This window comes from Amphiprion ocellaris, chromosome 8 (assembly GCF_022539595.1).
Source record: "Amphiprion ocellaris isolate individual 3 ecotype Okinawa chromosome 8, ASM2253959v1, whole genome shotgun sequence".
Taxonomy (NCBI): Eukaryota; Metazoa; Chordata; class Actinopteri; family Pomacentridae; genus Amphiprion; species Amphiprion ocellaris.
In genome coordinates this window covers 36,646,736-36,674,577 of record NC_072773.1, presented here as the reverse complement: position 1 = coordinate 36,674,577, position 27,842 = coordinate 36,646,736, and the positions used below count along the sequence as shown (strand labels likewise).

Sequence of the window (27,842 nt, the reverse complement as noted above, 5' to 3'; positions counted from 1 at the left end):
CAAACAGAAAAAGTCTAAAGGTGAATCTTGTCCAGTCTCTTGGAATCAATCTCCCACATTCACTAAGGTGGAACTTACAATTTACAAAAACTGTCATCAGAACTTTATCCATAGTTTCCATCAGAACATCCCTCCAGAGAACAGTTAGAAGGACACCATGACTCAGCAATCTGACTGTCTGATCCACACAATGACACCAGGACTTTTCATTCTGATCCACTGACATGTTCATTGACACAGATATTTACTTTGGAGAGATGAACTAAGGATTTTCAGCCAGAGAGTCTTAAGCAGGTAATCCATGATGTTTTGCTGTTTGTACGAATTGTTTTGAGAAATGCACTTAGTGTTTTGCAAATGTCGAGGATGATTTGAGAAATGTACCAAAGCGACTGAGAAAAACTGTAAAATCTGCTAGGAACCAAAAGCCTGAGACGCTAAGCTTCCGCTCGGCTGTATTTTGCAGTGACACACTTTCAAAATGGCGTCCAGTGAACCACCGGTGTGTCAGATTTTCTCTTTCCAGGACTCTAAAACTTCTCCAGACCCGATCTTTGAGCTCCCCGCTCAGTGTCTGACCCAGACAGGGGTCCCCATAGTGGTGGATAACGGCTCCTTTCAGACCCGGGCCGGCTGGGCATCTACCGGGGCCGGGTTCGAGTCCCCGCGGCTCCTCTTCAGGTCGGTGGCGGCCCGCAGCAGAGGAGCCGCCCGGAGCGAGACCCAGATCGGGAACGACATACCGAACCTGGAGCCGCTGCGGTGGCTGCTGAAGAGCCAGTTCGACCGGAACGTGGTGGTGAACCTGGAGATCCAGGAGCTGATCTTCGACTACGTGTTCACTCACCTGGGCATCACCTCGGAGGTCAGTGGTGGACGGAGGAAAGACCCTGTTGTCTTTTAAATAAATGTTTCATTATTATGTGTTTTTACAACTACAAGTTCGCTAAAGCAGGAGTGTCAAACTCATCTTAGTCCAGGTTCCACATTCAGCCCAGTCTGATCTCCAGTGGACCAGTAAAACCACAGCAGAATAACCTAGAAATAACCACAACTCCACATTATAATCACAGCTAACTGGATCTGAACGATCTAATATTCTACTGTATGATCAAAGTGACAAAAGTCAGACAAAGACAAAATCCCACCAAAACAAGACAAAATATCACAGAAACGAGACAAAATGACAAAATATGAGACAAACGACTCGAAACAAAACAAAAAAAGAGACAAAAAATTAGAAAAAAGTTTTAAAGCAACAAGAAAAATGGATAAATGACATAAACGAGACAAAAAAGTACAAAATGACAAAAACAATGCACAAAAGAACGAATAACGCAAAACACAAAACGACAAAAAATGAGACAAACCGAAACAAAACAAAAAAACTACAAATTCAAGTTACAAATCGACAAAAAAAATGGACAAATGACAAAAATGAGACAAAAAAAATTATACAAATGACACAAACAGGACAAAAAATGACAAAGCGAGAAACAAAACGAAAAAACAGTAGAGAACATAAGGAAGACAAAAACAACACAAAACGACAAAAACAGAAACAAAATGACAAGTCAGAAAAAAACAACAAAGACAAAATATTGCAACAATGAGACATAAAGCGACAAGTCAAAGACAAAAAACCCCCCACCAAAAACAAGACAAAATATTACAGAAACGTCTTTAATGTCTGACTTTAGTTGTTCTGATCCTCCAGTAAATCCTCTGGTTCAGTTCCAGGTGACTAAATGTTGTGTTCCTTTGTAGACACTCTGTGATCTGGAAGTTGTAATGTGGAAATGATAAACTGAGGCTGAATGTTGCTGAAATTGAACTTATTTTTCTGAAGAAATTTCAGGTTGTTCATGATGTTTTCTAAAAACATAATTCCTTAAATGTGAACATTTTTGCACTGAAACAAAGGAAAAGTTTGGAATTGTGGTTATTTATAGGTTATTTTGCTGTGGTTTTACAGAGATGAAACTAGACTGAATGTGGAACCTGAACTAAAATGAGTTTGACACTCCTGTTCTAGAGGATGCATAAGTTTTATGTCTATTACTGAGGGTTGGATTATTAATTACAGCAGTGGTGATATTTTCACATTGCTGTTGTATCTGTAAGGAGCCTGTTATGTGACCCAGATACTAAATCATATTTATCTTCTTGTTGCTTCTGCAGGGCAGCGTTGAACACCCCGTCGTGCTGACAGAAGCTCCCTGCAACCCGCTGCACTGCCGACAGATGATGTCCGAGCTGCTGTTTGAGTGCTACCGGGTCCCTTACGTCTCCTACGGTGTGGACAGCTTGTACAGTTTCTACCACAACCACTCTCAGAGGAGGCTCCAGCCGCCACACACCGGCATCATTCTGTCCTCAGGGTACCACAGCTCTCACATCCTGCCGGTCGTCAACGGCAGGTGAGGACCAACAAACACAGGGGACTAAAAGGGCCTTTTAAAGTTCATTTCACATCATGTCAGGGCTTTCTTTTAGCGATGTTGCCTACCTGAACATTGGCGTTAGCTAGTAGCTTATACAATGAGTTCAGTGTGTTTGTGCATGGTTCCCTAACAAATACATGAAACACTACACTGTAAAAAATGTTCATAATTTTACAGTGAAAAACTGTCAAACCATGATGGTAAAAATCTGTAAACTCTAAAACAGTCTGATGCCGTTTATTTAACACTGAATCACTGTACATAATCAGGGGAAAAGTGTGTTTTTTTCGATTTTTTTCTCTTGAAAAATACATTTCCCGACTCCTGCTCAGTTTTTAATAGAAAAATGCCGTAATATGTAGAATACTACTGTAATTTTTGCATTTAATTCTCTAAAAGAATCCAGTTTTTCCCAGTTAAATGTACATATTGTACTGGTAATGGAAACATGCTGCAATATTTATAGCAAGTAACATGGAAATTTCTGCATTTATTGCATGTAAAAAATATATTTTGTCAAACTGATGGACTTTTGTGTTAATAATGGACATATGATTTTTTATGACAGATTTAACCGCAGTTTTTGCTAAAAATCCACATATTTAATTTTAAATTCACTAACTGTTGTGCTGATGATGGAAAAACGGTGGAACATTTATAATAAGTTACACAAACTTTATTTTATGTGGTATTTTCATGTAAATTTCAAAATTTTCAAAGGTTAAAACTGTTTTTTTATAGTAAAATATGGAATGAAACAGTAAAATCAACAATATCAATGTTTATTTACTGTAAATGTAGAAAATGTTTTACTGTACTTTTACAGTAGCATTCTGACAACCACAGCTGCTGGAATTTTACTGTAAAAATGCATTTTTTTTTTACAGTTTATTGTAATTACTGCAATCATACACACACTTTGTAAGGTTAACTGTGTAGTCAGTCTGGTGCTGATTTGACTCTGATTTGAGGTTGGATGCGGTGAACTGTAAGCGTGTGAACGTGGCTGGGAGCCAGGCGGCCTCCTACCTGCAGCGCCTCCTGCAGCTGAAATACCCCGGTCACCTCGCTGCCATCACCCTCAGCCGCATGGAGGAGCTGCTGCATGAGCACAGTTACACCGCTGTGGATTATCATGAAGGTAGGGCTAATTGTTTGAGTTTACAAATCATTTGCAGCAGCAATTAATCATTTTTTGAGCAGGTGAATGGACACAGACATGAGATTTCTTAATGTGACTGGAGAAGAAGGAGGTCAGTTTAACCCTCGTGTCGTCCTGTGGGTCAAAATCGAACCATTTTAAAGTTTGAAAATGTGGAAAAAAAAAATATTTTCACAGTGTAACTTCTGATGTTGATTTTTTTTTTTTGCCTGTCATGAAAACCAATAAAATAATGCCAGGATTTCGCCAACATTTACCGGCGCGCAAATGATGACATCATCAAACTGCGTCATGAAGCATGTAAACAAGTGTGGCTGCAGGAACAAGCTAGCTGTGCCTGACTAACAATATGTCTGTGGTTTGGAAATATTTCTGGTATCGATTGATACTGGAATTGGAAATTGAGAGTTGGACAATATCGGCATATCAGTTATCGGCAAAAAAGCCAATATCGGACATCTCTAAATGTAGCATAATCCAATGTGGTGACAGATGCAAACATCTTATAGCGCCATGTGACGACTGTACATACAGTATTCATCTGCTCGCCAACCAGTTCTGATGTAACGTTGAAACACCGTAAGTCGAGGACGTCGTAAACCGAGGACCTCCTGTGTAGAGATACACCCATACGTTCTTTGTTGTTGTTTCTTCTCATTGTTTCTCGTTTCCTCCATGTTGTGTTTTCCACAGAGCTGGAAAAGTGGCGCAGCCCGGAGTTTTATGAGCGTGAAGTTCACCGTATTCAGCTTCCCTTTTCGAGTAAGGTTCCAGGTGGATGTGTGAGTGTGGAGGAGAGGCAGGAGAGAAGAGCTCAGCAGCTTCGTAGACTTCAGGAGATTAATGCTCGTCGTCGAGAGGAGAAGCTGCAGCAGGACCAAGAGAGGCTGGACAGACTGATGGCAGTACAGGCAAGGAACCTGCTATATCGTTTAGAGTTTTGGTGATGTTGTTTTACGTGAAGAAAACTCAACGTTGCAAAGACAAAGTGTCCTTCCAAGATTTCAGATGTTTCAGTAGCCATAAAAATTAAAAATGAAACTCTAACTGTAGTTTTTATTGTGGGTTTTATTATAAAACACTGATCATAGAGCTTTGTGTGTGCAGGAGCTGCTGGAGGACGGCCTGTTGGATCAGTTCCACAAGAGCCTGGTGCACCTCAACATGGACTCAGCAGAAGAACTGCAGTCCTACATCAACAAGCTGCAGCTGGCTGTAGAGCAGGGCAGACAGAAACTGCTGCACAGCGACGGAGCAGAGGGGAGGACGGAGGTAGGCGGCACTCCAGCAGATCATCCTTACATGTTAGTTTGCAAATGCTGTGTCTGTTACAGCGCTGGAAGCCAAAAGATCCTTTTGTCTAGAAATTAATTTAAATTTATAGTTTTACTAGTTTACAATCTGCAGTTAATGTCTTGTCTGGAATTTTTACACTTTGAGGGCCGGATTGGACCCTCTGGAGGACCGCTTTTGGCCCACGGGCCTCATGTTGGACACCCCTGCTCTAGTTGGTAACTGTACAGAGGAGTTAAGCAGTAAAACTACATGAAAAAATGACAGCAGCTGATCAGCTTCACGATGCTGAAGTGGAATTCCAATGATCCAGTAATTAATCAGGAGGAATGTCATTCTGGTGAATGTGCTGCGGGGCTCTACAGGATCCGTCCTGCTTCTGCTGCAGCTGACATAAAGCCTGAGGTGTTCTGTCGCTCTCTGTCAGGTGTCTGAGCTGGAGCAGCCGATGGACGAAGGAGATGGAGTGGTGCTGATGGATTCTGACTTCCCTGAGGACACGCTGCCGGAAAAACCCACTAATGTGGTTCAGGTAGCGGCAAGGGAACGCTGGGAGTTCTAGAGCCTCGTTAACGCTGGACGGGGAATCACCTGATGGGCAACATTTGTTAGGAAACTTTTAGTCCACTTTGACACTTTTAACCCTTGTGTCGTCCTGTGGGTCAAAACTGACCCGTTTTAAAGTTTGAAAATGTGGAGAAAAAAAATATTTTCTCAGTGAAACTTCTGATGTCCACATTTTCAGCATTTTTGGGAAATCTTTGAATATTTTTTGGTGGAAAAAAAGAAATGTTAAAAATGTTTCTGAAGAATATTCACATAAAAATCAACCAAAGTTGATCAAAGATTTTGGTTATTTTTATGTGAATATTCTTCAAGAAAATACTAGAAGTTTTACTGATATATATGGAATCACTTTAGATATTTTTAGGATTTTTTTGGAAGATTTTTACTCATTTTTTGAAAATATTTTCTTGCCAAATTTGGGGGATTTTTTTAAAATAAAACTTTTAAGGGAAAATTTTAAGGAATTATTGGAATTTTCTTCCTGAAAGTTTTGCAAATTTTCAATAATTTGGGGGATTTTTTTTTTGCAGAATTTTTGGGGGTTTTTTTCAGACAAGGAAACAATATTTTTTGGTGCCTGTAAATGAGAACAACAGGAGGGTTAAAACATTTGTGCATCTTTTGCATAAGACATTTAGCTTTTTATGTTGTTGTTTATTGTTTATTTTTCTACTCTAGCAAGCAAATTTCCCCTGTGGGATTCATAAAGTATTTCTATTCTGGTCTCCAGCCCGTGTTCAACATGGCCGAGTACCACCAGCTGTTTGTGGGGACGGAGCGTCTGCGGTGTCCAGAGATCCTGTTTCAGCCATCGCTCACTGGAGAGGACCAGATGGGACTGATGGAGACGCTGCAGTACGTCCTGGCCAGGTAATAATGCAAAATAACACGTGTATGAAACCGACAAGCACACATGTACAGTAAAGAGAATATAAACACATAACCTCCTGCTGGGTCAGTATATATAATATCTCAAAATGACCACAAAGCACCTAAAATTATAACAGACTGAAAATGGCCACAAAGGGGTGCAAAATGGCCACAGAAATGGACAAAATGACCACAAAAAGACCTAAAATGCCCAAGAACAGTCTGAAAATGACCAAAAAAGAACCAAAATGAGCACAAAGACACACAAAACAACAGCAAAAAGACACAACATGACCACAAAAATGCACGAAATGACAAAAAATGACACAAAATGACCACAAACGGACTGAAAACCGCCACAAAAATGCACAAAATGACCAGTAAACAGTCTGAAAATGACCAAAAAAGAACCAAAATGAGCAGGTCATGTGACCTGGAATTAACACACTTCCTGGAGAGGTGTTTTTGTAATGGGGAACTTAGTGGAAAGGCATTTAATTTGTTATTTTCCATATAAAATTTGATTTATTGCCAACAAAATAAATATCTGTCATGATTATCTCAACTTACTAAAAGAACACAATCCAAACTGTTTATGAATCAGCTCATTTTATTATTGTTTAGCTCATTAGAAGGTGGTTGGTATTAAATTCAGATGGTTATTTAGTTGACATTTTAGTGATTTCCAGTCATTTTTATTAATAAGTGATTGTTTCCATGATAAATAATTAGAGAATTTGTAAAGACATGATCATAAAAACTTTTTTTTTTATTACTGTTAATAGATATATCCCATGGACTTCAGAAGTCCCTCAGTTCCAGATTGACTCTAATGTTTTCTTCCTTCTTCTTTTAAACTCAGGTACACTCCGGAGCAGCAGGAGGCGCTGGTGAGCAACGTGTTTCTGACTGGGGGGAACATGCAGTATCCAGGGATGAAGGAGAGAGTGGAGAGAGAACTTCTGGCCATGAGGCCGTTCCAGTCACAGTTCAAGGTAAAACCTGCCTCCTGTTTTAATCCACAATCACAAACCATTAACCAGTGTGGACCAAATACAGTCAGAAAATCAGATTTTAGCTTTTTTCAATGTTTGAAAAAGGTTCATGTTTGACAGAGTTAAAGCAGTTAACATTTTTCTAAAGCTGTAAATGGGAAGAGTGAAAGAATTTCAGCTGTGATTTAATTTTTTTATTTAAAAAAATCTCCCAAATTTGGCAAGAAAATTCTTGTAATTTTTTTTTTTTAAAAATGAGTAAAAATCTTCCCAAAAATTTCTAAAAATATCTAAAGTGATTCCATATATATCAGTAAAACTTCTAATATTTTCTTGAAGAACATTCACTTAAAAATCAAGCAAAATCCAGCGAAATTTGCTAGATTTTGGTTGATTTTTATGTGAATGTTCTTAAGAAACCTTTTTTTTAGCATTTTTTTTCCACCAAAAAATGTTAAAAAAAAAAAAAAACTTGTCTGTTTTTTGTTTTGTTTTGCATCGTTTGTCTGATTTTTGTCATTTTGTGTCTCACTTTGTTGTTGTTTTTTGGCTGGCTTTTGTCATTTCTCTCATGTTTTTGTCATTTTTTTTGTCTTTTTTTGTCATTGGTCTCATGTTTTTGTTGTTTCATTTCCCAAAAATGTTGAAAATGTGGACATCAGAAGTTTCACTGTGAAAAATTTTTTTCCCTACATTTTCAAACTTTAAAACGGGTCAATTTGAAATTCAAAAATCCAAAAATTCAGCAAAAAAATCCCCAATTTTCTGAAAATTTGCAAAACCTTCAGGAAGAAAATTCCAATAATTCCTTAAAAGTTTCCCTTAATAATTTTATTTTTAAAAAAATCCCCCAAATTTGGCAAGAAAATTCTTGTAAATGACGAAAGACACACAAAATAACTCCAAAAAATGTTCCAATAACCCCGAACACTTTCTGGGCTGCTCTACTCACTGTGGGTCCTACATCTCTATGGAAACAACAGTCAAAAGTGTTTTTGTGCAGTAAGACACAGTTATAGTTCCAGAAATCATAAAAAAAATTTAATTCCTGAAGTAATTAATTTTACAAAAATGTAATATATAATATTTTCCAAGTGCCCAGGATGGGTGCAGATCATTTTTATTACAGGATCTGCTTCAGGCAAACAGTGTAGTGGTGGCCAAATTTCAACTGTTCGATGTAGCATTATTATTATTATAGTAATAATATTCAGTGATTCACTATTAGACATAAATTTGATATTTTTCCAAAAAAGAAATATCTGTCATGATTATCTGTTTCAGTGCTTCTGCAACAGTAAATCTTTCTACTCTAATTCTGCCAGTCATGGTGCACTGCAAAACACTGAAATATAGTGATTAAGTGACCCCAGACAAGTTTCCATTATCCTTGTCACACCAGTTGGCTGATCCCTACAAAAAACTATGAGCAGCTGTCGGACAAGTAGATGGACAAATTCATGGTAGGAAACATTTTTCTGATGAAAGATATAAAAACGGCAAACATAATTATACGGCAGGTGCGATAAGAGCTGCTGCAAGATCCTTCATAGGGCTTTTAAAAGTTCCAGCGGTGATGAGTTCCTTCAGATTCAGTGTTTTCTGCAGTGAGTTCCAGGCAGCAGATCCAGGGAACTTAAAACGGTGTTTTCCAGATTCAGAGTGAACCTTTTAATAATAAGCATATTTAATAAATACAAGATTAAAACCCTTGGAGGTGGCCTGATGCGGTTAAACTCTGCCTGACAGGTAACCATGGCGACGCGGCCGGCGCTGGACTCCTGGTTCGGAGCCCGGGACTGGGCCCTGGAGCACCCGGCCGGAGGATCAGAGGGCTGGATCAGCCGGCAGGAGTACGAGGAGAAAGGAGGCGAGTATCTGAGCGAACACTGCGCCTCCAACGGCTTCCTTCCCATGAAGATCGTTAAACCCGTCCTCGCCCGCCCTGCCGAGCCGCCCGTCACCTCACAGACGTCAGCCGGAGCTTCTCCTGCCGTCGCCACGGTTACATCAACCCCCTCCTCCTCTGTCGCTGCTGACGTCACCATGGTTACCTCCTAAGAGTTCCTGAAGTGTTTACCTTCAGTTCGACTCCCAGCATGCATTTCAAGGAGCTCAGGTGGGAATCAGAGGTGAAGCCGACTGATGATGTTTCAGGAAAAAACAAACAAAGCCCAGAAGTAGAAGGTTCATGAGCAGCTTCTGTATTTTCTCTGGTAGAATGTGGATTTTTCCTTCATGCAGCAGGAATATCGCTGCTCATTCTGCTTGTTTTAAGCTTTGTGAACCACCAGAGAGCCTTCGTATTGAACGGTCACCAAACTAATGCTGTTCAAGCTCTAGTGAGGGTGTCTTTTGTATTATTGTGTAAATTTAATTAGTTGTTTTTGTGGGTTTTTTTGAAAAAATATATGCATATATTTTCACTGAGAGAAACAGCTGCTTGTTTTTTATTGAACGACAAGTTGAGGTTAAAGTCTGGCAGCTGTTTGATGCTGCTGCTTAAAGATGAACTTTTTTATTTTATTTGTATTTTAATTCTTTATTTTACCAGGTAGGATCAGATGAGAGCAATTCTCATTTTCCACTAGGACCTGGCAAGAGGCCCCAGCAGGAAGAAAGACAACAAATAAACAATACATACACAAAAAAAGGACGCACAAGTGTTTAAACAGACTGAAAACAGCCTAAATTAATGCAGCAGTTCAGTGAAAACAGTCAACATGTCAGCGGTCAGCTAAGATTTGCTGTAGCACCTGATAATCCTCCTGTTGTCCTCATTAACAGGCACCAATAATGTTGCTTCCTTGTTTGAAAAAAATCCAAAAATTCAGCAAAAAAAATTCCCCAAATTTCTGAAAATTTGCAAAACCTTCAGGAAGAAAATTCCAATAATTCCTTCAAAGTTTCCGTTAAAAGTTTTATTTTTAAAAAAAAGTCCCCCAAATTTGGCAAGAAAATTCTTGTAAATATTTTTCAAAAAATGAGTAAAAATCTTCAAAAGCTCCTAAAAATATCTAAAATGATTCCATATATATCAGTAAAACTTCTAATATTTAGGGTTAGGGTTATCAACCCAAATCAACCAAAATCCAGCAAATTTCGCTGGATTTTGGTTGATTTTAATGTGAATATTCTTTAAGAAATATTTCTTTTACCATTTTTTTCCACCAAAAAATGTTCAGAAATTTCCCAAAAGTGTTGAAAATGTGGACATCAGAAGTTTCACTGTGAAAATATTTTCTTTTTCTGCATTTTCAAACTTTAAACTGGATCAATTTTGACCCGCACGACGACACAAGGTTTAAATACATTAAATATTTGTGGAGTTGCAGTTTCCTGTTGCACCACTGGGTGGCGTAGGTGAACATAAAATCCAATTATTCTGTCTTTATTCTTACATTGTTATACTGCATTCAATTGACCTCTAAATTAAATATTTGTTCTACATTTTCTTTAAAGAGAGCTTTTTCTATCAAACTGGAAAAAACACATTTTTATTAACGGTAGAATTTTTAATAGTTTAATTTTTATGTTTTATGAATGCCAGTTGAACAAAAAGTTGTCTTCATGTTTACCCTGCTAACCTGTAAAGCCACCGTTGAATTGGTTTAATGTTCATGTGAGAGCAGTTTATTAATCACAATGAGTTTTATTTTTTCCACATCTGATCTGAAGCTGTTGAATCGGTGTGAGAAGCTGTCAGCTGTCCTTCAGGCTGAGCTCTGGTCCTCGTTCTGAACCCAGCAGACATCTGCCCTCTAATAGCATTATGTGGCGTTAAACTGGAGCTTCAAACCTTCTGCTTTCACTCAAACGACGGCGTGGCGACCAGACGCACTCACTGAGGGCTAATCAGAGCCAACACAGGCCTCAGACTGCAGGCTGATTGGCTCAAATTTAACAAGAGGGATTAAAAAGAAGAAAAAAAAAACACAACAAGGCGATCTTTTATGTGTAGAAGGGAGTAAGCAGGATTTATTACTATGGCTACGCTGCATTTCCACGAGGCTTTAGGGCAAGAAAACAACAGATAAGGGGTGTTTTCTGCCTTCTTTTTTCATATTTAGCTTTCCATTTGTGTGACTTTTGGTTTGTGTGACACCACAGACGAGCAGGGGTGTCCAACATGAGGCCCGCGGGCCAAAAGCGGTCCTCCAGAGGGTTCAATCCGGCCCTCAAAGTGTAAAAATTCCAGAGAAGACATTAACTGTAGATTGTAAATTAATAAAACTATAAATTTAAGATCATTTCTAGACCATGACAAGTTGTTTTGATCATAAAGTAAAATCCTATATGGTTCAGTTCCAGTTGTCTTAAAAGAGGTTTTGGTCCCCGTCGGTCTTCTGTGGCCTGATTTTTCTGACCTCTTGGCTCAAATTCAGCATCAAATAACAGACGTGCTGCCATTCTGTGCCCACATTTATCCACGTTCATGTCTGCCTTCACCTCACCTGGACATGTTTGGAATCTGCTGCTGGGAACAATGAACGTCATCATTATGTGGGGTTTTGCTGCAGGTGCAGCATGCAGATGGTGTGTATTTTTAAACAAGCCTGCTCTCTCTGTGTTGTGCCACAGGGTTGGCCGGTGTCCAATTAGGAGGATTTGTGTGAGCTGCAGCGCTGTAGGTCAGCAGGAACACCCATAGACTGTATGTAAAGTCTGTGGGAGCACCAGGCAGGGCTGAGCTGGTGTCACGCTGTCCAGTGGTGGAGGGGAAGGAAAAATAATGACCCGGAGCTGGAGGTGTGACACATGAAGACTTATTTTATTTATTTACTTTTTTTAATGGCTGGATCGTCTCATTTTATTTTATTTTTCCTGTTTAAAACTTGTCACTGTCACAAATTCTAAATTCGGTACAGAGACGTCTTCATGGCTGCAAAAAAAAAAAAAACACTGAACAAAAAAAACAGCCTGTTAGGAGGAGATCCTGTTGGCATAATGTGTGATTCTATAATAGTTTGTTGCAGACAACTTCACCATTTCTGCCCCTGAATCCTCCTAAATTCTCTTTAGAGGGTGTGGAAGTGGAGCGTACACTCCATTGCTAAGCATTTAAAAAATAAATCTTACAGACATAAACTAAAGTCACTGTATGGCATCCATCTAAAATGATGTTGGATGATTGCAAATGATATCAGTCAATCAATTTGTAATAAATAGGAAGAAAAGTTTGATCATTTGCCTTAATCCTCGTGTCGTCCTGCGGGTCAAAATTGACCCGTTTTAAAGTTTGAAGATGTGGAATAAAAAAATAAATAAATTTCACAGTGAAACTTCTGATATCCACATTTTCAACATTTTTGGGAAATCTTTGAACATTTTTTGGTGGAAAAAAAAAAGAAAAGTTAAAAATGTTTCTTAAGAACATTCACAAAAAAACTCAGCCAAAATCCAGCGATTTTCGTTGATTTTTTGTTGATTTTTTGTGATATATATGGAATACTTAGAAAGTTAAGAATTCTCCCCAGAGCTTCTCGACTCCCCAGCCAGTCAGTCAAACCAATGTTTTGGTTTAACACTCACTGGAAAATTGATGCTTTGAGAAGTTTTGGATGATGTAATTTTTTAAAAAAGATTCCACAGTGAAACCCTGTCAGTATTTAAATCCTTTCTGAGTGACTTGAACCCAACTTTACACTTTTCAGAGAAACCTTTCAAGGCAACAACGGTATGTCTGTCTGTCTGTCCGTCTGTCTGTCTGTCCGTCTGTCTGTCCGTCTGTCCGTCCGTCTGTCTGTCTGTCCGTCTGTCTGTCCGTCTGTCCATCTGTCTGTCTGTCTGTCCGTCCGTCTGTCTGTCTGTCTGTCCGTCTGTCTGTCCGTCCGTCTGTCTGTCCGTCTGTCTGTCTGTCCGTCCGTCTGTCTGTCCGTCTGTCCGTCTGTCCGTCCGTCTGTCTGTCCGTCTGCCCGTCTGTCTGTCTGTCCGTCTGTCTGTCTGTCTGTCTGTCCGTCCGTCTGTCTGTCCGTCTGTCCGTCCGTCTGTCTGTCCGTCTGTCTGTCCGTCTGTCCATCTGTCTGTCTGTCTGTCCGTCTGTCCATCTGTCTGTCTGTCTGTCCGTCCGTCTGTCTGTCTGTCTGTCTGTCCGTCTGTCTGTCCGTCCGTCTGTCTGTCCGTCTGTCTGTCTGTCCGTCCGTCTGTCTGTCCGTCTGTCCGTCTGTCTGTCTGTCTGTCCGTCCGTCTGTCTGTCTGTCTGTCCGTCTGTCTGTCCGTCCGTCTGTCTGTCCGTCTGTCTGTCCGTCTGTCTGTCCGTCCGTCCACAAGTCCAGCTCCAGCGTTATCCTGCCAGGTGTCAGAGGGGACAGGTTGTCAGTCCGAATACAAAAAGACAGAAAACCATGAACCCCCCCATTCAGGCATATGGGTTCTGTAAAGCGTCTTGAGACTATTTGACCTGTAGTTGGCGCTATATAAATAAAATTGAATTGAATCTGAGGCCAGTTTAGAGTCTCCAGCTAAACTAAGACGCAGGTCACTGAGCTGTAGGAAGAAGCTGGAGTGAATCAGTACAGGAACATCCAAACTCCTCACAGAAAGAACCGAGCCGATTAGTGGGATCAAACCTGGAGGGAACATTTTAACCGCTGAACCACCGAGCCACCCCATGCTGTCCATCCACACACACAGTCTGGTATCTACAAGCTTTTACGTTAATTTAGTTTCTCAGAGACTAACATTAACCAAAACCACCCCTAACCCTGACTATAAAACACATCCTGACGTTAAAGTCAACCCCCCAGAAGAAGACGTGTCCTCCTAATGAGACCATGGACCTGCACCACACATCCAGCCACACATGCTCTCTAAACTCTGACAGGAGGAGCCGTGGCCTCGTCTCACTCTGGGATTCATTACCGCCTTGTCTCATTCTGATGGAGTCATTAGAATGAATCTCTGTGGAGATAAAAAACCTCCCGGGTCCTACTTTGCAAATGATCATCGGAGGAGCTGTCCAGGATATTTGGCAAACTGGCTTTTTTTTTTTTACATTTACACTTTAAAAATAACTAGATGTCAGTCTTAGTTACAATAAATACACCAGTCTCTCAGAATAATTACCATCCTAGTCTGGAACAGACGTGTTCAGTGACGTATATCTAGATAGATACTCTATTAATCCAAGTGTTCAGCACCAAAGTGTTGTTTTTGTCTGACTTTTACCATTTGTGTCATGTTTTTGTCGTTTTGTTTCACGATTTTGACATTCTTTGTCTCCTATGTTTTTTTTTGTAACTTTTTTTGTCAAATTTTTTGTCACTTTTTTGTTTTGTGTCGTTTGTCTCATTTTTTTTCATTTTGTTTCTCGCTTTTGTTTGTGTGTCCTTTTTTGTAATATTTTGTCTTGTTTTTGTTGTTTTTAGTCTTTTTTTGTCTGACTTTTATCGTTTGCATCACGTTTTTGTCATTTTGTTTCCTTTTTGTTTCGCTTGTGTTTTTGTCTCATTTTTGTCATTTTGTTTCATGGTTTTGTCATTTTTGTGTCTCACTAGCACATTTTTTTTGACGCTTTGTAACTTTTTTGTCAAATTTTTTGTCACTTTTTTGTTGTGTTTTGTGTCGTTTGTCTCATTTTTTGTCATTTTGTTTCTTGCTTTTGTTGTTTGTGTGTTGTTTTTTGTAATATTTTGTCTTGTTTTTGCTGTTTTTTGTCTTTTTTTTAAAAAAAAAAGTTAAATTCTATATCATTCAGTTCCAGGTGACTAAATGTTGTGTTCCTTTGTAGACACTCTGTGATCTGGAAGTTGTAATGTGGAAATGAAAAACTGAGGCTGAATGTTGCTGAAACTGAATTTATTTTTCTTAACAAATTTCAGGTTGTTCATGATGTTTTGTTAAAAAAAGAATAGGTGCTTTTAAAAAGGACGTCCATGAAATTTGTGCACAGTTTTATCTCGTGCATTATTTTATTGGTTAACTTCAACATTCAGAGATAAAACTGGCCCAGTGGAGGACGACATTCAGCCTCATTGCTGCCTGTTTGTCTCCTCTTTGTGTAGCTGATAAGGGTCCGTATGCACAGATATTCCCCAGTGGTCTTTAAAAGGACACAGTGTTTGTATGCTTTTCCATTTCCGCCAGTCAGCTCCCCAAAGACCCAAAACTCTTCAAAGCCAATGAAGGAAATGGTGGAGAAAAATCTGCACAACTTCTCCTGATTGAACTCCCTGATAGGAGCCTCGGATGAGTCCGGTTTGGATATTTAAAGAACATTTACATGGAGGGAACCTGAGTGTTCTGTTGTCCAGCAGTGTAATCAGCCAACCAGGGAGCAGCAGTGGCAGTAATCGCATGTAAATGACCTCCTTCTCCTCCTCCCTGGACTCGCTCCACATGCACAGAGCAACAGGTTTCAGTCCTGCTTGTGCACGACTCTGCAGAGCTGCTGGTTGTTGATAGCAAAGGCCTCAAGTTTTTGGTTTCTACTAAGTGGAGAAGTGATGTTTCGGACGGCAGTAGAGCACGCCAAGAAGCACCCCGGGGTGAGTAGTCTTTATTTTTATTCCAGTTTTGGTCATTCTTTTTAGATATGTTTTCTTCTGATGAAGCATTTTTCACGTTCAAAGTATTTTATGATTAGTTCTTGTAATCCAAGTCTCCGCATTTCCCAGAATTTGCAGAATTTTGCTTCTGAAAATATTTATTAGACATAATGGAGCAGAAACATGAAAATTATTCAGATCATTTTGGACATTTTGGTACCTGAAACAGAGAGGTAAAATAAAATATGAAGTCTTTTTTCTTCTTTTTTGTTTTGGTTTATACGTCTATACTGCTGGAGCAATGCATCACTGTCAGTTTAGGCCTTTAAAATCAGTTTTTATTTATTTATATTTTCAAATCACAAGCTACAAACTCACTGTAGTTTATTTAGGTTTTCTACAATCTCACTTAAACACGATTAATGTCACAAAAATCACCGAAAATGCCTTTATTGAATTAAGAAAATACTGCACAATTAATTGAATCTAATATAATGTATATTAACCCTTCCTGTTCTCTTCATTTACGAGCACCAAAAATATTGTTTCCTTGTCTGAAAAAAATCCAAAATTTCAGTAAAAAACATTCTCCAACTTTCTGAAAATTTGCAAAACCTTCAGGAAGAAAATTCCATTAATTCTTTAAAATTTTCCCTTAAATGTTTTATTTTAAAAAAAATCCCCCAAATTTGGCAAGAAAATTCTTGTAAATATTTTCAAGAAATGAGTAAAAATCTTCCCAAAAAATCCTAAAAATATCTAAAGTGATTCCATATATATCAGTAAAACTTCTAATATTTTCTTAAGAACATTCACATAAAAATCAACCAAAATCCATTGAAATTCACTGGATTTTGGTTGATATTTATGTGAATGTTCTTAAGAAATATTTTTAACATTTTTTTTCCACCAGAAAATGTTCAAAAATTTACCAAAAATGTTGAAAATGTGGACATCAGAAGTTTCACTGTGAAAATATATTTTTTTTCCCAGATTTTCAAACTTTAAACCAGGTCAATTTTAACCTGCAGGACGACATGAGGGTTAAAGTATTAACCATTGATGAAGTTCTAGTCCCTGCATTCAGACAGATCTGATTGTAGCGTTTGTAGCGTGTCGGTGCATTAAAAGGCGTCTAATTCAGTCCCATCTAATCTTATCTTAGCTCTAATTCAGTAGGTTAAGTTGCTCCAGTGGCTCGTTTTGAATTCCAGCCAAATTTAGAGAAGCTTAAGACTTCAAAAACACATCCGCGACTTCTGCAAACCCTTTAAATCTAAACTGACAAAATCTAGGCAGTTAGGAAATGAGTTGTTGGAATGAAATGAATTTAAAAATATGAGTTGTCCCTACAGGGGAGGGGATTATTTCTGCATTTTTTAACCAGCCCTGCTGTCAGCCAGAGGAGTGACTGAGTTTTAACTTCTTGTCATTAGCTTCCCAGGAGAAAGAGAGAGAGAGAAATCCCTACGAGACTCTAGCAGAGCTCCTTGATATGGTCTATCATCCTGACAGACACACTGAGAGACAGACAGGAAGAGAGAGACAGAAGCTGCAGGGAGATAATCCCTGAGAGACTCCACAAACCGCCTTGATCAACTTACAGCTGGCAGACAGATAGAGGCTGTTAGAGCGTCCAAAAGTTTGAGTTCAGGAGACAGGACAGAAAATGAGCCAGATGGATGGGTAGTTAGTCAGAGAGACGGATAGATGGAGATGGAAGGAGTCTTTAAAGACATACAGACAGGCAGGTTGGTGGACAGGTAGGTAGATGGGTGCAGCACTGAGATAACCGAGGCTTCGTCCAGAATCTGTCACCACTCATAACATAGTCCAGTAGTGTCTGAATTTCACATTAGAACAGATAAAACTGACTCATCTAAACGCAGCATCACTAACCAAGTCCTAATAACCATCATGCATCTGGGACTTCATGAAGATGGAAGCATCAGAAGGCTCCTGGACACAGCAGCGGTTATTATCTCTGGAAACTGGTGATTCAGTGACGACTCTGACAACGTGAGGGACTCTGCATGACATTAACCTCAAAGCTTCGCCAAAGAACACGAAAAGTAGCCTGATGAATATTGACGGCATGTATTTGTTTAGACGGGAGTAAGATTTATAGCTTTGGATCAGATCATATGGTAGTCCTGCTACCACAGAGGATGCGTAGTCCCAACAGTGAAACGTGTAAGACATGATTTCATGAGTGTAACAGATGTATGGGAGATGACATTCATAGAGGGCCTCATAAATGCATGATTATATACATAAATAATGACTGAAAAGATGACTCCCAATCGGAAAAAAACTTTGCAGGAGAGGAAGTTTCCCGACTTGACAATGATCACAAACAAACTGCAACAATCACATGAGAGTTTTTCAAGAAGAAAAAGAGTAAAATTGATGACCTGGCCATGTCTGACTTTATTCCAATAGAAGTTTGGAATATTTTTGAGCGGAAACTAGAGCAACAAGAATCCTCCAGCAAAGATCAGCTGAGAAGAATTTATGAAGAAAAGCGAACAGCTCCGCGAATTTGTGCAACACTTTAAAGATCCAGTCTGTTGTTGAAATAAAATTAGTGGACATACAACATTTTTCACAAATAAAAGAATCAAATCTCCAGAATGAAAACTGATTCTGTTGTAGCTGAACTCTAAGTTATATTATAATTCATTGTAGTCTAATCTGCTTGGAACAAGAGGTTAATTATTTCAGGACTTTTCTATCTCCTGATATTGACCTGGTGTTGTCAGTTTTGATGCAAATCCAGCAGATTTTGAAGTAATTCATGGGTTTGGAAAGACGATCTGCTTTCTATCAGACTTATATATTGATATTTGCGCTTTTTTTTGCTAACATTTGCCTTTTAATGAGATTGTTTTACATGTTTTTGGACTAAAATAGTTGATTTTTCAACGAGAAATTGCTCGTTATTGGAACTGGCAAACATCTGCAACGTTGAAACCCATTTTTAGTCCCAGGTACGATATTTTCAGCTGAAATACTGAAGTAAATTATGCTTAGTTTCTTTCCATTACTGTCTGTCTCATGCACAAACAGCCCTCTGTGCTGTGTGTCAGCAGGTTCATGGGATGACGAAGCAGAAATCAGGCCACTAGTTAGTTAATCCTCAGAGCTGCTGTTAGTCAGCAGCTCTGATCAACTCTGAGACACAGAGTCAGGTCAGATTATCTAATAAGTCTGGTCCAACAGTACAGAGCAGGTCTCAGCTTCTCCAGCACACATATTTCATTTTAAACCTCATGGAAAATTAACAGAAATGTTAGATGGGTGATTTTTCCCCTCGATGTTGAGGCTGACTCAGTCGAGAGTTGCTTCTCTTCGCTCATAAGTTGCAAAAAAAATGCTGAATTTAAATTCTAGAAAGTGCTTTTGCTTATTTATTAGCATAATGTCAGGAGTCATGAAGCTGATGCATTTTAGAAAACAAACGAAGAAGAATTTAACACACTTTCAGTAAAAGTTCGAGGCAGAAGATGACCTTCGAAAGTCTGAGGAAACTGTTAAGTCTGTTATTCTAATTACAAATCAGAAAAACACCAAAAGTTAGATGTAAACTGGAATAATCGCCTCATGTTTGCAAGATGCAGTTTGCATCCAGGTCCATCCAGACTTGACTTCTGACCTTTTTACATATAAAATGTCATTAATATTTGTGTGAAATTGTGCTGTAATTAGTGTATTTGTTCTTGATTTATGGCCAAAAACATGTTGCATGAAGCTACAGGGACCTTCGACCTCCATAATCAGCTCATCCTGGATTCCAAGTGAATGTTTGAGCCAAATTTGAAGAAATTCCCACAGAAAATTCCATGTAATTGAGCTCAATGCAAAGAAAAAACTAAGTCCCACCAGTGACAGATCACTATTACATCCCCAGAGGAAGTACGACATCATAATCAATCCAATAAACATTCAAGAGCAGCAGAGAAATTAAAGTTTACCCAGTTATTCAGTTAAAACAGTAAGTCTGCAGTAGTTCTTAGTACTTTGCTCCTCTTTACTCAATTCAAAACATCAACATGAAAGATGTTTAAACATTTTTTCTTCTTTCTTTGGAAAGTTAGAGCAAATTTTTTTTTTAAATTAACTTTTTTGCATTTTAAAACAAAAACACCATCCCAGCCGTGTTGCAGATGATACAAAATGGTGAAAATGGACAGGATAGGGTTGAAAATGTATTGTATCTGCATGCAAAATCTGTAAAATAACATGAAGAAGTTTCATCTTTTGGTTTTCTCTCCTCAGCTCATCCCCCAGTTCTTCTTCATCTGTCTGGGAATGGGAGGAGCAACTTTATACCTGATCCGGTTGGCCAGGGGACCCCATGTCACGTAAGGACGCTAAAAGTTCTCTTCCACCTTTGATAATATGCAAAAAACACAACATGTACATGGCTGTTCTAAAGTTTGGGGTCACCCAGACAATTCCAGTAAAACTCCTACTTTTATCCATGTACTAACATAACTGCACAAGGGTTTTCTAATCATCAATGAGCCTTTCAACACCATTAGCTAACACAATGCAGCATTAGAACACAGGAGTGATGGTTGCTGGAAATGTTCCTCTGTACCCCTATGGAGATATTCCATTAAAAATCAGCTGTTTCTAGCTAGAATAGTCATTTACCACATTAACAACGTCTACACTAGATTTATCATTCATTTTATTTTGTCTTCATTGAAAAAAGCTGCTTTTCTTTCAAAAATAAGGACATTAAGTGACCCCAAACCTTTGAATGGTGGTGTATGTCTGGTAAACTCTCAAGCATCTTGAGCTGAAATATGTTTTTGATTAAATGCATCGCCTCGCCCACACAAACTTCTGATTATCTTGTTAATAGGTGTGTTTTCTTAGGTTTGTGCATCTGTTTAGTTGGATCAGTGCCCCCCTACAGGACTCATTAAAGGCAGACTTCCTTCCTCTGTTAGCCTCAGATTAGTTAATATTGCTAAAAGGTGTGTGGAGAGGAGGCTTTTTCACTGCGACTAAACACAGAGATGTGTTTCCTGATGGTGTCTGACTACAGGGATCCTGCTTGCTTTTCATCTCCTCCCTGCACCACCTCCTGCTTGGACTTCCTCTCCTCCTGCTGCTATCCAAACTGTTGATTTATGAACCTCCAACAGCAGCAGACAGCTCGGAGCTCGCAGGATGGTGCACCGTCTCGTCTGTTTGCAGCTCTTTCATCGTTTCTCTGCAGCAGCGATTGTTTACAGGCTTGATGAAATTCTGAGAAAGAGTATCAGCGGGTCGAGGGCTGAATCTGAATCCCACTTTTGGTTTTCTAAGCTTTCTCTTTATTTTATTTCTTTGTGTGCAATCTAAGAAAGAAGCGATGAAACAAAGCGGTTCAGAGGAATCAGGCTTTGATTCATTTATATTAGATTTCCAAAAAACACTAACATATCTGATTCTGTGTTTCTGTTTAGCTGGAACAAGACTCACAACCCAGAACCGTGGAATAAACTGGACCCCACGTACCAGTACAAGGTAACACAGCAAGTCTGCACATATCAACCAGTCCCTCCAGGATTTCATGGGCGTTTTTTGAGATTGCTGTGTCCTAAAATGCCTGAATCAGCTTTTCTAAAAAATTGCAATATAAGTTGCAATGTTATAAGCTTATTTGTTGAAATGAAATTGAGGGAGACAGTGACAGTTGCTTTTAGAACATGTTTCAACATTCTAATTGACGATATTTATTCTTAAACTCATTATTTAACCCTCGTGTCGTCCTGTGGGTCAAAATTGACTCATTTTAAAGTTTGAATATGTGGGGGAAAAAAATATTTTCACAGTGAAACTTCTGATGTACACATTTCCAACATTTTTGGGAAATCTTTGAACATTTTTTGGTGGGAAAAAAATGTTAAAAATATTTCTTTAAGAACATTCACAAAAAAAACCCCCAAAATCCAGCAAAATTACTCATTTTCAAAAAAATATTTACAAGAATTTTCTTGCCAAATTTGATGGATTTTTTTTTAAATAAAACTTTTAAGGGAAACTTTTAAGGAATTATTGGAATTTTCTTCCTGAAGGTTTTGCAAATTTTCAGAAATTTGGGGAATTTTTTTGCAGAATTTTTAGATTTTTTTCAGAGAAGGAAACAATATTTTTTGGTGCCTGTGAATGGAGACAACAGGAGGGTTAACTGGGTTGGATTGTCTTTTTTGCTTTGAGTTTTTACACTAAATCTGATCTTTTTCTTCCCCAGTTTGTGGCCATCGACACAGACTACAAAAACCTGAAGAAGGAAGGACCTGATTTCTGATTTTCCTTCAGAAACCTGAGTGGAAAACTCACAGAAAGTCCTGATCTCGGGTCAGAATCGCTCCTCCTGCCCTCTCTGCAGGCGGATGCTGAAACGGATCCCAGATCAGGATCCGTTAAAAACCCTTTTAGTGTCTGTGCCTGTGTGACGTCTTCAAAGCTGCTTCATGTGACCGGTACTGTCAGAAAACCATCTCTACATCCTCACACACTTACACAGGACGGATACAACACACACTTAATAAACTCATATAATGAGGAGAAACCTGAATGTCTTATTTTGAAAGTTTATTGCTTTTAGTTGAATCCAAACTCCAGAGTCTGATTCAGGAATCTGTTAGAATGACAAAAACCACATTCAAACACCCCAAAGTTTATGAGCATGCATCCAGAAGTGGTGCAGCATTTATGTAAAGTAGACATGTTTGGTAGCTAAGCAGATAAAATGTGCACTTGAAACAGAACTCAAAGTTATAGTCTTCTGCAGCGGAAAGCATTTTACCCATAAATTCTGCACGTGATGAGACCAGCTTTCCATAAAATGATGCTGTCCTGCTGTGCTGCACACTGGAAAAAATGCTCCTCTCAAAACAAAAAAAAAAAAAAAAATTTCAAGAAACTTTTACCGTGAAAAATCTGCCCATAGAACAAGTGAAAAATGGCTAGTAATGGCTAGGTAAGATTTCTAGAAATAAGATATATTTAGAATCTTGAGATCTTAAAATTAGCTGGAAAACTTATTTTAAACTATATTTTACCAGGATTGTCAAGCTTAGGTGTCTTAAAATAAGCCAGACATGCTAAAAAAATAGCAGTTTTTCACTCAAAAATAGATTTTTGCTTTCATGTAACCTCCTAATTTGAGATGAATTAAACCTCCTGCTGTCTTCATTTACAGGCACCAAAAAATATTGTTTCCTTGTCTGAAAAAAATCCCCAAATTTCTGAAAATTTGCAAAACCTTCAGGAAGAAAGTGCCAATAATTCCTTAAAAGTTTCCCTTAAAAGTTTGATTTTTTAAAAAATCCCTAAATTTGCCAAGAAAATTCTTGTAAATATTTTTAAAAAATGAGTAAAAATCTTCCAAAAAAAAAAAAATCTTAAAAATATCTAAAGTGATTCCATATATATCAGTAAAACTTCTAATATTTTCTTTAAGAACATTCACATAAAAATCAACCAAAATCCAGCGAATTTCACTGGATTTTGGTTGATTTTTTTGTGAATGTTCTTAAGAAACATTTTTAACATTTGGTTTTTTCCACCAAAAACTGTTCAAAGATTTCCCAAAAATGTTGAAAATGTGGACATCAGAAGTTTCACTGTGAAAATTTATATTCTTTCCACATTTTCAAACTTTAAAACGGGTTAATTTTGACCTGCAGGACGACACAAGGGTTAAAGTTATTTTGAGTTTTCTTGTAAAATTCAACTTAAAACAAGATAATTTCCAGATTGTTTGACTTAACAAGATATTTAAGATGCATCGTCTTAAAACAAGTCCCTCCATCTGCTGAAATGTCTCTTGTTAAATGAATTTATCTTAAATCAAGTGGGATGAGACATTTTGACTAAAAATAAGACAAATAGACTCGGTAAGATTTAGAGTTTTTGCAGCGCATCGTATTAAAGGTCAACCAGACTGCTTTTATTCCTTTATAACTGTCACATGATTGTGGGTTTAGCAGCCACTAAACTCAGCAGTGACTGTGGAAGTTATGAAAAATGCAGAGAGGCATGAACTAGTCTTGATTCCTTTAATAAACGGATTGTGTCTGATTTATGTTTTTTTGGTAACTTCCTTTAAACACGTGCATGGAGCTGATACAGATCTGTTTCCACCATCAGTGACTCTGATGGAACAGATCCGTCTGTTAGCAGCCGTCAATCTGCAGCCCACTGTTGGTGCTTCTTCTACAGCAGTTCATGTGCACTGATGTGTGTGTGTGTGTGTGTGTGTTTGCCTGCATGTACGTGTGTGTGTGTGTGTTTGCCTGCATGTATGTGTGTGTGTGTGTGTGTGTGTGTGTGTGTGTGTGTTTGCCTGCATGTATGTGTGTTTGCCTGCATGTATGTGTGTGTGTGTGTGTGTGTGTGTTTGCCTGCATGTGTGTGTGTTTGCCTGCATGTATGTGTGTGTGTATGTGTGTGTGTGTGTGTGTGTGTGTGTGTGTGTGTGTGTGTGTGTGTGTGTACACACTGTTCTGCTGTCACACAACACCATGCAGGGAGGGATGTTCAGCATCCTGCCGCTGCTGTCGCTGATCAAAGACACATACACATGCAGGCAAATACACACACACACACACACACACACACACACACACACACACACACACACACACACACACACACACACACACACACACACACACACACACACACACACACACACACACACACACACAGCCACGTTTCCATCCACACTATATTTTTCAGCCTAAACCAAGCCTTCATACTAAAATCTGATGATTAAAGTCATCAGGACTTGCTTATTTGTATGGAAGCCCGTTTCTGCCACTTGAAAAAAAAAGCCACTTACTATCTCATAATTCTGATTTTTTTTAATCTCATCGCTATGAGATAAACAGTCATAATTATTATTTCTATCTCATAATTATGAGATTATGACTTACTATTTCATAAATATTACTTTTTGTCTCATAATTATGACTTTTTATCTCATCCTTATGAGATAAAGTCATAATTACTATTTCAATCTCATAATTATAACTTAATATCTTATAATTATGACATTATGACTTACTATCTCATGATTATGATGTGTTATCTTATAATTATGAGATAACAAGTCATAATCATGAGATACAAAATCATAATTATGACTTACTATCTCATCATTATGATTTACTATTTCATAATTCTGACTTTTTTCTCATAATCATGAGATAATGTCAGAATTATGACTTACAATCTCATAATTATGAGATAGAAATAATAATTATGACTTAATATCTAATAATTATGAGTTCGTATCTCATATTTATGAATTAGCATATGACTTTTTTTTTTTCCAGTGGCAGAAACGGGTTTCCATAAATTTGGAGCCAAAAAAGTGGTGATTCTCCACAAAACGACAGTTTTCTGTCCATACTGCAGTCTAGTCCATATGTTTATGTTATATAGATATCTAGACATATAGCTTGATGGAGAGTATCCTGAGAATAGTTCAGGCTAACTGACTTATTTGGATTTATGAAACAGGCCCCAGATCACAGCTACAGTCCCTGATTTCTTCGAAAGCGTTGACTTTTTATTGAACTTTTCTTCCTGCTTTATTCCTTTTTATAGGTTGCACTCAGCAGTGAGTCGTGAGCAAAGTGCAGGAACTAAAATATCATGTAGGTTCAGTAATGTGAATGTAAAAGAAATAGGAGGGAACTCTACGGAAACCGAAGGATTCGTCAGTCACTGCCCCCCGCTGCCCTCCAACTTTCCTTCTTTATTAACTTCTTCAGTAGCTACTTCTGATGGGTATAAAAAAAAAGCTATTAAAAGATCTTTCAGCTTTGTAAGTGAAGGTGAGACTCGGTTTTCATCCTCTTTGAGCTCACATCCATCTGGGTGTCTGCTGTGTATTCCTCAGCTGAAAGAGGCAATGAAGGGCGAACAAAGAAGAGCGAATATGAAGAAATTAAAGAAAACCCTCCTGCTTTTGAACACCACAGGGACTGCTGTAGCACTACGAGGAGGGCGATGGAGCATGAGCGACTTCCCTACCTCAGGAGAGTCAAACTCATCTTAGTCCAGGTTCCACATTCAGCCCAGTCTCATCTCCAGTGGACCAGTAAAACCACAGCAGAATAACCTCTAAATAACCACAACTCCTAATGGTTTCTTTGTTTTAGTGCAAGACAAAATATTACAAAAATGAGACACACAATGACAGAACAACAATGAACAATCCAACATTTTACTTTATGATCCAAACAACTTGTCATGGTCTAGAAATGATTTTAAATTTATAGTTTTACTAATTTACAATCTGCAGTTAATGTCTTCTCTGGAATTTTTACACTTTGAGGGCTGGATTGGACCCTCTGGAGGGCTGCTTTTGGCCCACGGACCTCATGTTGGACAGGCCTGCCTTACATCCTCAGGAGCTGTCGGGTCATGAGAAAGAGGCCCGGAGATGAGGCCTTTCTTGCATTGTGACTCTGCGTGTGTTTGTGCATCCGTTGGGTTTGTTTGTGTGTGTTTTCTGACGATGAGAGCTGAGAACATCCGTGATCTCTGACCTGAGATTCAGCTGCCTGGTCTCTGAGGACGAGACACAGGAGCTGAAGCATCGAGCACAAAAACAAAAAAACAGAAGACAGACGGGAAGTCTTAACAGCACAGAAACACTCAGAAACAATCAGAAGTCCATCCAGTTCTTGGGGGGAATGAATATTAAACGCTCCATAGGCGCCTACTTTGTGTCTCAGAGGAACCTTTTCCTTCAGAATACTGGATAAACATTTCAAAATAAAGTGTACGACTTCATCCTGGAGTGAAGGAAAGACAACTCTTTTTATGTGTCTGGAGGTATGAAGATGTGACTGCCTCAATCTGAGAGACAACGGGAGAGGAAGCGTCTCAGTAAATGGAATTCTGCCGTTACATAATGAACTCGCTCATCTTCTCACGTATAAATGAACTGTCTGTTTACTAGGATGATGTAATGAGACGCTGCAGGATGATGTTTTAAAAAAAAAAAAAAAAGGTCTCATTTATGTCAACTTCTCACTTGCTTCTGTTTGGTTTCAATGGGAACATTTTGCTTGTTAGTCCACTTTCAAACAGGAGTGTCCAACATGAGGCCTGCGGGCCAAAAGCGGTCCTCCAGAGGGTCCAATCCGGCCCTCAAAGTGTAAAAATTCCAGAGAAGACATTAACTGCAGATTGTAAATTAGTAAAACTATAAATTTATATTCATTTCTAGACCATGACAAGTTGTTTTGATCCTGAAATTAAAATACTAGATTGTTCTTTGTTCTTTTGTCATTTTGTGTCTCATTTTTGTAATATTTTGTCTTGTTTGTTGTTTTTTTTTGTCTTTTTTTGTCTGATTTTTATCGTTTGTCTCGTTTTTGTCATTTTGTGTTTGCTTTTTTGTCTTGCTTGTGTTTTTTGGTCTTATTTTTATCGTTTTTTGTTTTGCTTCATTTGTTGTTTTGTGGTGTTTTTGCCATTTTGTAGAGTTTTTTGTCTCGCTTGCTTTGTCTATTTTTTTGTCATTTTGTTTCATGTCGTTTGTCTCATTTTTTGTTGTTGTTTTTCTCGTTTTGTAACATTTTGTCTCGTTTTAGGTGTTTTTTTGTGTTTTTTGTCTGACTTTTGTTGTTTGTCTCGTTTTTGTCATTTTGTGTTTCCTTTTGGTCTTGCTTGTGTTTTTTATCTTAGTTTTGTCATTTTGTTTCTTGCTTTCATCATTTTTTCTCTCATTTTTGTAATTTTTGTCTTGTTTTAGTCATTTTTGATCTATTTTTGTCAGACTTTTCTCATTTGTCTTATGTTTTTGTCGTTTTGTTTCTCGTTTTTGTCGTTTACTGTTTCCTTTTTGGCTCTTTTGTGTTTTTTGACTCATTTTTGTCATTTTATGTTTTGCTTTATTTGTTGTTTTGTGCATCGTTTGTGTTGTTTTGTGTTTTTCACTCGTGTGTTGTCTACTTTTGTCATTTTGTTTCTCCTTTTTGTCATTTTTTCTCACATTTAT

General features: G+C 38.3%; 2 protein-coding genes across 5 annotated transcripts; both read left to right on the top strand.

Annotated features, from left to right (window-relative positions):
• Positions 1-9: 9 nt before the first annotated feature.
• On the top strand, positions 10-15,547 carry actr5 (actin related protein 5). 4 transcript variants are annotated; one of them, XR_008602397.1, is made up of 10 exons: positions 10-865; positions 2,182-2,420; positions 3,416-3,585; positions 4,300-4,517; positions 4,714-4,878; positions 5,327-5,431; positions 6,197-6,336; positions 7,199-7,331; positions 9,081-9,450; positions 15,417-15,547. XR_008602397.1 is itself a non-coding variant. In XM_023264043.3 (9 exons), exons 1-9 carry the CDS (start codon positions 482-484, stop codon positions 9,390-9,392), a joined length of 1,866 nt encoding a protein of 621 aa, XP_023119811.1. In that variant the 5' UTR covers positions 11-481; the 3' UTR covers positions 9,393-9,769. The 4 variants fall into 4 exon arrangements, 1 of the variants encoding a protein (XP_023119811.1); XR_008602396.1 differs by lacking the exon at positions 15,417-15,547 and adding an exon at positions 11,913-12,424; XR_008602395.1 differs by lacking the exon at positions 15,417-15,547 and adding an exon at positions 9,886-12,424.
• A 134-nt stretch (positions 15,548-15,681) lies between these two features.
• ndufa4l2a (NDUFA4 mitochondrial complex associated like 2a) lies at positions 15,682-23,902 on the top strand. Its single transcript, XM_055012584.1, has 4 exons — positions 15,682-15,817; positions 20,096-20,181; positions 21,280-21,340; positions 22,068-23,902. The coding sequence occupies exons 1-4, from the start codon at positions 15,776-15,778 to the stop codon at positions 22,122-22,124; spliced, it is 246 nt and encodes an 81-aa protein (XP_054868559.1). The 5' UTR covers positions 15,682-15,775; the 3' UTR covers positions 22,125-23,902.
• The last annotated feature ends 3,940 nt before the right edge of the window (positions 23,903-27,842 follow it).

Excerpts from the sequence above, each read along its gene's own strand:
- actr5 (XM_023264043.3), top strand. The coding sequence starts at position 482 with ATGGCGTCCAGTGAACCACCGGTGTGTCAGATTTTCTCTTTCCAGGAC. Across the intron at positions 4,879-5,326 it reads GAGCAGAGGGGAGGACGGAG|GTGTCTGAGCTGGAGCAGCC; the intron begins GTAGGCGGCACT and ends GCTCTCTGTCAG. Across the intron at positions 6,337-7,198 it reads CTGCAGTACGTCCTGGCCAG|GTACACTCCGGAGCAGCAGG; the intron begins GTAATAATGCAA and ends TTTTAAACTCAG.
- ndufa4l2a (XM_055012584.1), top strand. The coding sequence starts at position 15,776 with ATGTTTCGGACGGCAGTAGAGCACGCCAAGAAGCACCCCGGG. Across the intron at positions 15,818-20,095 it reads ACGCCAAGAAGCACCCCGGG|CTCATCCCCCAGTTCTTCTT; the intron begins GTGAGTAGTCTT and ends TTCTCTCCTCAG. Across the intron at positions 20,182-21,279 it reads GCCAGGGGACCCCATGTCAC|CTGGAACAAGACTCACAACC; the intron begins GTAAGGACGCTA and ends GTTTCTGTTTAG.